The 11,757-nt window shown below is 48.2% G+C and overlaps 1 protein-coding gene across 2 annotated transcripts in view; it reads right to left on the reverse strand.

Annotated features, from left to right (window-relative positions):
* Positions 1 to 4,042, reverse strand: part of CDYL (chromodomain Y like) — a 157,075-nt gene extending 153,033 nt beyond the window's left edge. The window contains exon 1 of one of the 2 annotated variants that reach the window (XM_068558375.1): positions 3,648 to 4,042. In XM_068558375.1, the coding sequence (XP_068414476.1) occupies positions 3,648 to 3,671 (24 nt within the window). In that variant the 5' untranslated portion in view covers positions 3,672 to 4,042. Of the gene's footprint in view, positions 1 to 1,435; positions 1,643 to 3,647 lie in introns of those variants that run through there. The other variant, XM_068558374.1, reaches the window with a different exon arrangement.
* Positions 4,043 to 11,757: the final 7,715 nt, after the last annotated feature.

An 11,757-nucleotide genomic window follows, 5' to 3' on the forward strand; every position in this document is an offset into this window, starting at 1 on the left:
GGTGATATAATCAATATAATCAAAGGAAAAAAGGTTTGGTTTCAGGGTTTGAGCACAGCGTGGTTTTTCCTTTTCCTTTAAGAATGGAAAATAAAGATGTTTCGTAGGGTAAACGTAACCACTTAACACCTGGCTATAGCGTTTTATCAACTCTAAACTGCTTTGACATGCTAATGTCATTCAGGATTCACAATTCTTTGAAGCAGTGATTATCATTCCCATTTTACAGATGAGGGAGTTCAGGAGAGAGTTACTTAAGACATACAGCTCTTCCCTTCCCAACATAGAAGGGAAGAGTGGAATCCACAATGTCTGGCTCTAAGTCTAGAGCTAGGATTGAAGCTAGAAGGCCTTTAACTACTCCACATCCCACCCTCCATACGCCCAACCCCAGCAGAAAACTCAGCTCCAGAACAGCTGATCATCTAAAGCAGAGGCTAGCAAACTAAGACCTGGAGGACAAATCCAGCCCACTGCCTGTTTTTGTAGAATCCATGGGCTAAGACTGTTTTTCACATTTTTAAGTGATTTTTTTTTTTTAAAGAGGAAGACTATTTCATCACATGTAAAAATGACACGGAATTTGAATTTTGCCGTCCATAAACAGCTCTACTGGAGCATGGCGCTCGCTCCTGTAGGGCATGGCCGATGGCTGCTTCTGGGCAACAAAAGCAAACCTCTGCAGTGGTAACAGACTGCCTGGCCTGCAAGGTCTCAACTATTAATAACTATCTGGTCCTTTATGTAAAGTTCGTGGACCCCTGATGTAAAGGATGCTTGTCTTTTTGTGAAGACTAGAAAGTTCAGAGCATGGGTAAATTTAAAAAACCTGTCTTCCCTGATCCCAGCTGCTGGAGATGCAGGGGGTAAATCGATTCTGTCCTTCAACGAAGAGTAGTTCTTGCAATTTTGGAAGGCTAAAGCTCCATCCCATCTTCTCTAGGCTCTGCTCCCTTATTTTTTTATTCACAAGGCACAGTTACAATAAGCACTTAAACATTCACTAAGGACCTATCACCACATACCAGGAACCATGCTAAGTGTTGGAGATCTCATTTCTTTTTAGGTGAGAAAACAAAGGCTTCGCAATCAGGTAACTCGCCCAAGTTCACGGGGCTACGGCAGCCCCCTGCTCTTACCACGCCCAGTTACTTCAAAAAGCAAGATGTTGAACTTCCTCCTCTGCCAGAATATCCCTCTGGAATTGTGGAGTCGGAGGCCAAACATGAAACTTCTCCTTCGATTTAGGCAGAATTGGACAAAACCAGGCAACTCATGCCCCAGGACCCGGCTACTAACATACCTTAGTGCTCCCGAAGCCCCCCCCCCCCGCCCCCCAGACAAGCTGCCAGTCAGACGCAGCGCTTATTTACGACTACTATCATTTCTGCCTCACAAATAATACTGCCTTGATTACAACAGTACAATTCTATACCTTTAGAAGCAAATCCAGGCCTCCAGGAAGCATGTTAGATCAGGCAGAACACAATAATAACCACCACTTTCTGAGTGTTCTCTCTGGGAACCGCAGGTATGCTTTCCATGTTTTTTTCATTTAAACGTCACAGCTCTATGAGGTAAGCTTTGATCCCAATTTTACAGATGGGGACACTGAGCTTTCAAGGTTAATTTGCTCAAGGTGACAGGGTTGGATTTCAATAACTAGGTTTTCTGACTCCAAATCCAGGCTCTCAATCGCTATGCAGAACTTTCATATATCAACTTTCAATCCTCATATAGTCACAGTGGTGCCTACAAGTAAAGGAGAAGTGAGAAAATTCACCTTGAAATATACTGACCACACTATTTACCGTCACCCCAACTCTACGCTTATAACACTTTTTTCCAAAACTAAAACTCAGAATCAAGAGTTCAATTGTGCAGGTGTGTCATTTTTCTGCAATGTACTTAGTTCTTCCAACAGATGCTCTTTGAGGGCGTGCACCATTCCCGTCCCTCATCCCTCCCTAGCTCCCGACGGACCCTCCATAGGGTAGGCATTCAATAACACAATGAATGAACACAAACTCTGTACAAAATGTGACTTATAAATGGATGCTGCCGGGAGAAGGGAAAACCTGAAGATATACAGTAAGCAAAGAACTAAATTTAGTTCATAATGCACTGGTGGTAAAAGTGTTGTCTTCAGAATAATTTTTTACACATGAGATACAACCTATGTATAAGGGGCTACCCTCACCCACACACTAATGGAACAAGTTGACTGATTATGTATTTATAATCACAAAAATGAATGAAGAGTGAATACTCAAGCCTCAACTCTCAAAGAATAGTCTAATGTAGAAACCAAAATCCCTCATGCTCTCACACTATGTACTTTCCCAACTGCGTGCCTTAGCCTCTACTTCTGGGCCTTTCCCAAACACAACACCTTCCTTTTTAGAAGGGAAGCTTCTTGAGAACAGGGAGGTTTTTTTTTTCCCCTTTAGTACCCAAATGACCCAAGATAGTATCTTGAATATAGTAGGGCACAGCTAACGTGTGAAATGGTTGAACAGAATGGAACATTTTCAGTGCCGGCTAAGGTACACTGACCACGTACAATGTAAGGGGAGGCCAACAACCTTACCATTGATTCTCCAGAAGGCAGCCTCCTCCTGAGAACTTTTACGAACACTTGCTTTTAAAGCAACAAAAACTTGCTTTTAAAAAAAGCGACAAAAAGTTGCTAGAAGGCTATCACTGTTGGCAACAGAGCTCCATTCTGTGCCAACGGCGATAACATACCCACAAGAGAAGACCTCTCAGAAGGCTCACCTGGTTCTTATTAAGGGTTCACAGGGGCCAAGGGGCTCTACTCTTTACAGACGCTTAAGTCCCTAAACACCCAGGTCCCTAAACGCATCCAAGAGGTAAATCAAGAGTAATGCACTTTTAGTCTCTTACGAAGACCTATTTACAAATACGTATACGCAACAGAAGAATCATTTGTCCAAAAGAACAGGGAGACTTCCAAGCTTCTGTACTCCCAGGAAGTCGACTTCGCAACACGTCAAGAAGTTACATCGAGGCGCACAAAATGTGCCTCAAGACCCAAACTGATAACCGCACCACTTGAAGTCGAAGCTGGCGGACCGATCGCCCACAACTCAGAGTTCCGAGGGTGCCCTTTCTCACTCGCACCGCTGCGGCGCAAATGAATGACGGTGTATCAGCGTTAAATTTAAATTTCCTGGCTCCGGCCACAATGCTAACCTAATTAAAGCATGTGGTCAACGCTTAGCCTTCTCGGTGCGATGTTGTGCATCGCTCAGGCCAGCAGCAGAGTCGGGAGACAGTTGCACCCTTCCTCTCGCCCCCCCCAAAACCGGAGGCAAACCCTCCCCAGAGCGCTCCGCCGAACGGCCAGGAAAGCGCCCCCGTGCCGCCCACGGACCCCGCCCGGCGGCGCCGCGGACTCCGCACCCACCGCCTCGCCGCGGGCACTTTGGCTCCGTCTGAGCAAGTCGCTCGCCTCAGCGCTCCTGCCCCGCGGCCGGGACCCCCGGCCCCGCAACTCGGGCGCCGCCGCCGGGCCCGGGCGCACGCGCTTCCGTCCAGCAAACTGCGGCCGGGGGGGAGGGGGCGGCGGGCCGGCCGTCGGGCGGGGGCCGGGCGGGGCGGCGGGCCGGGGGGAGGGGAGGTACCTCGTACAGCTCCTCGGAGGCCATGGTGGGCGGCGGAGCGGGGGGCGCGGGGCAGGGCCGGCAAGGCGCCGCGCAGCCGGCGGCCGACACTTTGTTTCAGTTGGGTCCCTGCGTGGCCTGCGCTTCCTGCTCCGCTCGGCTCCGGCGCCGGGCGGGCGCGGACCGGCGCTCACTCCTGCCGGTGCGGGCCGCCGGCCGGGTTGTGCGCAGGAGCAGCTGCGCAACGCGCCCTCCGCGCCGCGCTCACTCCCCGGCGGGCCGGCTCGGGCTCGGGCTCATCGCGCCGCCACGGGGCCGGGCCGGGCTGGGGCGGGCGCGGCGGCGGTGCACGGCGGCGCGCTGGCTCCGCGGCTCCCCCTCTCCGGTGTAGTGCAAAAAGCTTCCTACTTGCGACCGAAAAACCTGCCCCGGCTACTGAGCATGCCCAGTACGGCCGCCCGGCCCGGCCGAGCCGCGCTCCCGCGCTCCGGGTTTTCGGGCCGCCCGCGCGGGGGGGGGCGGGGCGGCCGGCGGGCGGGGCAGCCGAGGGGAGCAGTGGGCCGCGCTCCGGGCGCGGCGGGCGGCCGCGGGGAGCCGGCCGGCAGGAAGGGGAGGAGCCTGGGGTGGGGCGGGGCCGCGGGGGCGGGGCGGTGGGCGGGGCCCGGCTCGCCCCAGTGCCCTCCGGAGGTCGGGCTGGGCCGCGCCGCCGCCCGCGCGCCCGCCTCGACGTGGGGGCCGGGCCCGGGGCGGGAGGGCGGAGGACGGCGGCGCGCACAGGGGCAGGCACCGGAGGGCCCGACGTTGGGCAGGGGGCTGCGGTGGGCGCGCCGGCCCGCGTCCGCAGCCCGCCGCCCCGACGGCAGCGATGCGCAGCCTCCCTGCGGAGCGCGCGGAGCTCCCGCCCCCGCGCGCCCGCCGCGTCGCCTGTCCGGGCCCGGCCAGCCCGCGGAGGGCCGGCGGCGTGGCCAGGTGGAGCCCCCGCCGCACCACGTGCCCGCCTCCCCCGCGGCCGCCGCCAAGACCCGGAGCCGGAGCGCGCGCCCGCGTGGGGCCCGGCGCGCTCGGCACGCGTGCTCGGCGGCAGGCCGGGGGTGGGGGCCGGGGCGGGAGCCCGGCGCAGTCGAGGGCGGCGCGAGGGCGCGGCCGCCTCCGCTCGGCCCGCAGCTTCCCCCGAGCTGGGCCTCCCTGTTCCTCTCGGAGCGTCCGCCTCCTCCGAAGAGCAGCTGGGAGGAGGGGCCGGAATCCGGGCTCCAGGGAGGTCTGGGTTCCAATGCAACGAAGCTGTCAGTGGTGGTTCTCCTTGCGGGGGGGGGGGAAACGGCGTGGACAAGCAGGCGACCGGCCCTCCCGGGGCCACAGCGATGGTCAGGCCCTTCCTCCGCCTGGCAGGGGAGAGGGGCGAAGTGGGGCCGGCCCGCATGGCTAGCTCGCGGGGCACACCTGCCGGGACACTGGACGTTTACCCATCTGTGCGGAATGAGGAAGGGGCTGCCTGGCCCGACCGCCCAAAACAGCCGACAACTCCGAACCTTCCTGCGCACAGAGCGGACCTTCTCTGTGGGGCACTGCAGAGACCCTGTCTCACGTTGTCCCCCACCCCTAGGCCTGGAAGCCCCCACCAAACCCTCATGTCTCCCAGGGCATTCTCCCCTGCCACCCCGTTCCTGGTGCTCCCTCTGGCTCCAATTCGTAACCGAGCCCCTAGAAACCAGGCTCCTCCCACCAGCTTTCTTCCGAAAACCCAATTCGATGGTGCCCCGCACGCGCAGTTTAGTAACCACAAGGCTTTTCACCCACCCCGCTGAGCTTCCTGCCCTCTCCAGGCCCACGAACAAGCGCAACGCTTGCCCTTAAGTCACTTCAAGTCGAATCACCATTGTCTTCACGCCGGCGCTTCTGCCTGCGATTCCCTCTGCCTGGAATGCCCCATTTCTACCCTAAACTCCTGCTCCGACGTCACCTCCAAAGCAAAGCCTTCTGACTTCCAGGGCAAAATTAGTCACTCCCTCCCCAGCCACTGAGGCGCGCTCCATTCCGGAGCTTTCCTCGGTATACTCAGTTCTATACACTCTTCCCTCCCACTTCTACACGATGACCTTCCCCAGATCTCGTCTTCCAATTCGACTCTCCAGCCCCCCACACCATTCTCTACCTACAAAATAAGTTTTTATTCAGTGAATTGGAATTCCAGTGTCCACAGCAAAGCCCCTGACACCTGATACACCTCCGATTCCCATTACCAGATGCTTCGACAAGAGAATCACAAATTAAAGTCCTCACCTCCTGAACCCGTCCAGGCGCCCTCTCTGATGGCCCTGCCAGTTCTCTCTGCCCTCCTCCAAACATTAGCGCTTCTTAACACATTATTTGCTGCATCTGCTTCTCATCTCTCTGGCACACAAATTCATCAGCCTAAGTTGTAAGCTCCTTGAAGGCAAGGACTAGAACTTTGTATACCCTCCAAGTCTCAAAGCAATGACCGCTCAGTACTGCAAGCGCTCGCAGGCTTGCAAGAGGTGGTTCAAAGTCACACAAGCACAATACAACATGAGTAAGAAAAAAGGGATCCTCAGTATAAAACGAACAGACACATCTCACCTAGAAACCTATATGCAATCCTAGACCGATGTAAATATAAAGTCCCCACTGTTACCAACGGGAGGGGAGGAAGACAGGAGGATGTAAAGACAACCACAACTCAGATACTGAGCTAGTACACTGGCTAGACATACAGTCCTAACCTAAGGAGACTTCCCTCATCGTGGAAAAAAAGGGAGGGGGGATTACAGCATTAAAAAAAGGTAACTCCAAAAAGTCAACGTACACGGACCTTTAATCCTGATGACCTGGGTTATCCAACTGCCGTGATTAGCTGTCAGCATCAGGAGGAACCGCGGGGTAGAAGTCAGCTGCGTAACAAAGCAGGAGCAAGCCATTCTCCTAAGCACGGGTCCACCTTTCTCCTCCAGTGATTAGTCGGTTTCCATCTTAATTAAGAACAAGGCAGAGGAGACCTGTACTAAAGTACTCGACCAGTGACTGAGAACTTGAGGTCAGCTGTCCACTGTGCTCCTCTCATCCCCCCCCCCATCTAAAACACCCACTGGTTTATTTAATGCTGTTTTGCTTATGTATATATTTCACCTGGTTAGTTCGATTTGTCTTACTTTTAAGCAAATTCCACTCTCTTCCCTCACTTTTTAAATATAAACAACATTTTATCAGTGCTCATAACAGAAGCAAATTATGTCCAAGATTGTTTAATAGCTTTGAATTTATACCACTTTTTATGAAATAGTGAAGTTTTGCAGTAGTTACCATGACCACGTGTGTGGGTGCTGTGAAAGTACTTTGAGAATAAAAGTGCAATCACATCCCCTAAACACATCAAGGAAGATATCTTTCAGCACAATAGTTTGTACCAGTAAAATATACAACTCTTAAAAATTATAGACATAGTTGAGAAGCAAGATGATGGAGACATGCGATTAAAATACACATATACTCGTTCTAAGCTTCAGTTCTTACCTGATCTGAGTTAGTGGTGGAGACCAACATACACCAGTTCACTCCTTTTCCAAATTTATTTGAACGATTGGTATTCGACAATCGGTACCACTCAAGATAAGACTCTTCAGATCAGGAGTTAGAGCCATTCCACATCTCGGCAGAACAATGACTAATATCTTAAATTAAAGGTTCTTTCCTTTCCCCACCCAACAGCCCAACCAATCACTTCTTCAATTTTCCCAAGAATCTGCATTTCATCTACATTTGAATCCCAAGGCTCCTGAAAGGAGATGGGGGATGGGACTGGAAAGACAAAAGAAACGGAAAATCTAGCAACTCCTGCTCTCAGAGTCAAAGGCATTTTAAGGTTGGGTGACTGTGGAAAAGGGCTGATAACAATCCCCTTCAGCAGTTCTGTGCCCCAAAGCATAATCTATCTTGGCTACCTCCACCAAAACCTAAAATTTAACTGCAGTTTTTATCAAGAAGTGACCCGTTTGTTTCTTTGTGCACACTGAGGCCAAAGAAAAGTTAAATACCATTCTTGTTATAGAGCAGTCACTTCATAAATCTTGGGGAAATTGCTTTCTCAATCACTTACTCAAAAGAAAGTAAGAAAACTTCAGGCGTGACAAAGCAAAAGAGAGAAGCACAGAAAGCCAGTCATAAGATGAATTCAGGTGCTAGGCCCTTCTCCAAATTTGGAGCCAAACAGCTCTTCCTTCCCCGAAAGCTTGAATTGGATACCAATGGCCCCTTCTTTTCAAGACGACCAACAACCTCTGATTCCCCATTTCAGCTGCTGCTTCCTTCCCTGGCCAAATCATCAATTTCCCCATTTCAATCGGCAACCTCTCTCTGCCTACATCCATCTTGGTCCCAGGTATTATTCTCTCTTTTGTGTGGAAGGAAGTACCTAATCCAGCTGCCGCACTGCTGTTTCCTGGCCAAACACTATGACTATTTAATCTCTTTGCCCTAGTGATAGCAGTTCTGAGACTTCTTCACATTTGATTTCACCTATTTCCTCTTAGGCTGAGGTTCCACCACTGGCAAAACCTCATCAGTTTACAATTAAGGGTTATTTTCTTTCTCAACTAGATTTAGTGTTTAACTGCAATTCCTTTTTCTCTTTAGCCAATGGTGATTCTACCCAAAGAATCCTTGTAATATGTCTCTGTTGTACCTTCCTTTGACGGAAACAATCAAGACTAATGAAATTTTTCATTTGTAACTTTATACATTGTTCCACCTTCTGGAAGGAGAAAAATAACCAAAATTCATAAAGAGTAAATAGCCTTGAGACACTGCCATGACAGTCGGTTGACTTTATACCAGGGCAGTAACTAACTCATTTTGGATTCCTGAAAAAAAACATCAAATGTAAATATCCCTTGAATTATTGTGATGGGTCATTATGTTTGTCACTCAAGTGAGACCATCCCAGTAACCTCATTACCTTCTGGACTTTTCTAGAGAGAAAGAGATTATCAATCAGAGAGCAAGTGGGCAGAAGATGAGAGCAGACATTCTGGCTGGTAGCACCAGGTGTACAGGAAGCAATGGAACCCAGAATATGCCCAGGACCACAGCAGGTGGAGGTGGAAACCTAAAGCAAAGAGTACATGAATCTGAAAATAAAGCTTGAACCACACCAGCGTATGGAAACAGGTACTGGGGCTTGATTGTTTTCAGTCACTAGTATTGCTCAGTGCAGAGGTTCCCAAATTGTCCCCAGACCAGTAGCGACAGCGTCACCTTGAAACTTATTAGAAGTACAAATTCTCTACCACCACCCACCTACGAGCACCCAACAATCTGTTTAACAAGTTCGCCAGGTGATTCTGATGCACACTGAAGTTTGAGAAGCACTGGTTTAGAACAGTTTTGTTTCTTTGTGGTGGTGGTTTATTTTTTTAATTGAGCTACAGATTTCAAACCAGTAGTGGATCTTTACATTATTTTAGTAGCTCTTGATTAGCATTTTTTAAGTGAGACGGGGTGGAATGGATAGAATGGAATGAACTTGGAAAAAAAATCAGAGTGCATCCATCACTCCACTAGGGTGGAACTACTGTTTCCATTAAATACACACATATTTTTTAATATATAGATATATATATATATGTATATATATACACACACATGCATATATATACATACACATGTATATTATTATACACTAGGTCATAATGTAAAAGACATTTCTTACATTTTGATCAAGACCAAAAAATTTGAAAACCACTGTTTGGGAGATGGGTAACAAACCCCTGCAAAGTTGGATTGCTAATTATATATGAATGGTATTGCCAGAGTACTCTAAAATCATTTTCTTAAATGGCTTAATGATCCCTTTTTTTGTAGTACAAATTATTTCTCCATAAATGCTACAAAGGTGTTCAGACCAGGCTCCTTTCTGAATTATCACATATTCTAGATTAATATATTTTGAACTAAAGAGGATTTATAGTACATATTTTAGGCCTTTTCTTTCCGAAGAATGTAAAAGCTTTTCCAAAGAATATCTGTAACTGACTCTACAAAGGGAATGCAGTTTAATTTGGTAAACAGCAACGTTAAAAAAATGAATAAACAAATAAAAAGCACTTGCCCTGTGCCAGAAACTGTTACAAGCACTTTACAAATATTAGCCTCTTTAATTCAACAGCACCTAATAAAAATTATAGCTAACATTTACAAAGAACCCTCAGTAATCACATCTATCCATAAATCACCTTTTGGAATAGGCACAATCATTGTCCCCATTCCTAGTAAGTGGGGACGCTAAAATTTACACTCAGGTCCAGGTAACTCTAGGGTCTGAGCTCTGAACCATTGTTATAGTCCTTCATTCATTCATTCATTCAATAAATATTTATTGACCACTTATTGTGTGCCAGGCTCCTAGCTAATTAATGTATATACAATCATCCCTGGTCTCAGGCAGCTAACAATCTATTGCAATAGATAGGCATTAAATTATCAGGAAAAAAGTCACAGTTATAAACCAAGGAAAATTGCAGGCAGCTGTGAGCACATGTGACCTGGCCATGAGGCTGGTCTGCTGCTTCCCCAAAGACAGTGTCCATCACCCCATGGACACTCTAGACGTGCTTGGGCACCAGCAGAGCAGGATCATTGAAAAATTATTTTCAAATAATTCGATATCCAAAAAAAAAACATCGAAATAGCCATCATGGGAGAAAGCAACATTTTGACTTCCCTGCAATTGCTTTATAGTTTAGCATTTAAAAAATGAAATATTAGACATTCTAAATGACATCAAGAATAATAAAACAAAAGCCTGTGTACCCACTCCCCACCTTAAGAATATTTCCACATGCTAGCCAATACTTGAAGACACTGGAATAATTTATGGAAGGTGGGGAGTATACCATATTCTGTTAGTATTTAGGGCTTGTTTAGTTGTTGCTTTTTATAATGAATTTGGATTTACAGAAAAATCGCAAAGATAGTATAGAGATGCCCATATATCCCTCAGCATTTCCGCTAGTATTAATGCCTCACATTAGTATGGTACACTTGTCACAATTAATGAGCCAACACTGATACATTATTATTAACTAGTCTTTATTTTGATCTCCTTAGTTTTTACCTAATGTCCATTTTCTGTTCCAGGATCTCATTCAGGACACTGTGTTACATTTAGTGATTATATTCCCTTAGGCTCCTCTCGGCTGTGACAATTTCTCCGATTTTCCTTGTTTTTGATGATCTTGGCAGTTTTGAAAAGTATTGGTGGGATATTTTGTAGAATGTCCCTCAAATGGGATTTGGCTGTTGTTTTTCTCACCATTAGTTTGGAGAAGAAGACCACAGAAGTAAAGTGCCATTCTCATCACATCAAAGGTACAGACTATCAACATGGCTTATCACTGCTGATGTTGACCTTGATGGCTTGGCTAAAGTGTGCTTGGCGGGCTTCTCCACTAAAGTTACTACCCCCAGACCGCCCTTTCTATTCTAGACTGTTTGGGAAGTTACATTGGGCAAAACCCACTTAAGGAGTGAGGACCTGTACTCCTTCCTGCTCCTTGAGGGCAGAGTATCTACAAAAACTATTTGGAATTCTGCACAGATTTGTCTCTTCTCCCACACTTATTAATTATTCAATCATTTCTATTAATATGAACTCACAGATATTTATCTTGTATTTTGGATTATAATCCATACTTCTTTACTTATTGTGTTACTCTGATTGTTCCAGTTTTGGCCACTGGGAGCTCTTTTTGGCTCCTGTACCTGATCATTGCGGGGGGCGGGTGGGGTGGGTGTGTATGTGAGCACTTCTTTACTTTCTGACATTATTAGATGCTCCAGGCTCATCTTGTATATGTTCTGCCCCAGTTCTAGAACAAGCCAGTTCTCCAAGTAGCCCTGGCTCCTCTTATTGAAAAATCATATTAGAAAGCAAGTTCTGGGTACTAGTTGTGCTTGTTCTTACTGGGACTTCTTTGGTTTTTGATTAGGTCGTAACTAAGCTAGTGAGCTAAAATCTAAAGGATGAACTAGGTAAGAGGATGATGGAGATGGTCCCAGGCTGAGGGAAGAATGTGTGCAAAGCCCTAGATGTGGAAGGAGCATGTCTCTGAGAACCTGA

This window comes from Eschrichtius robustus, chromosome 12 (assembly GCF_028021215.1).
Source record: "Eschrichtius robustus isolate mEscRob2 chromosome 12, mEscRob2.pri, whole genome shotgun sequence".
NCBI classification, from domain to species: Eukaryota; Metazoa; Chordata; class Mammalia; order Artiodactyla; family Eschrichtiidae; genus Eschrichtius; species Eschrichtius robustus.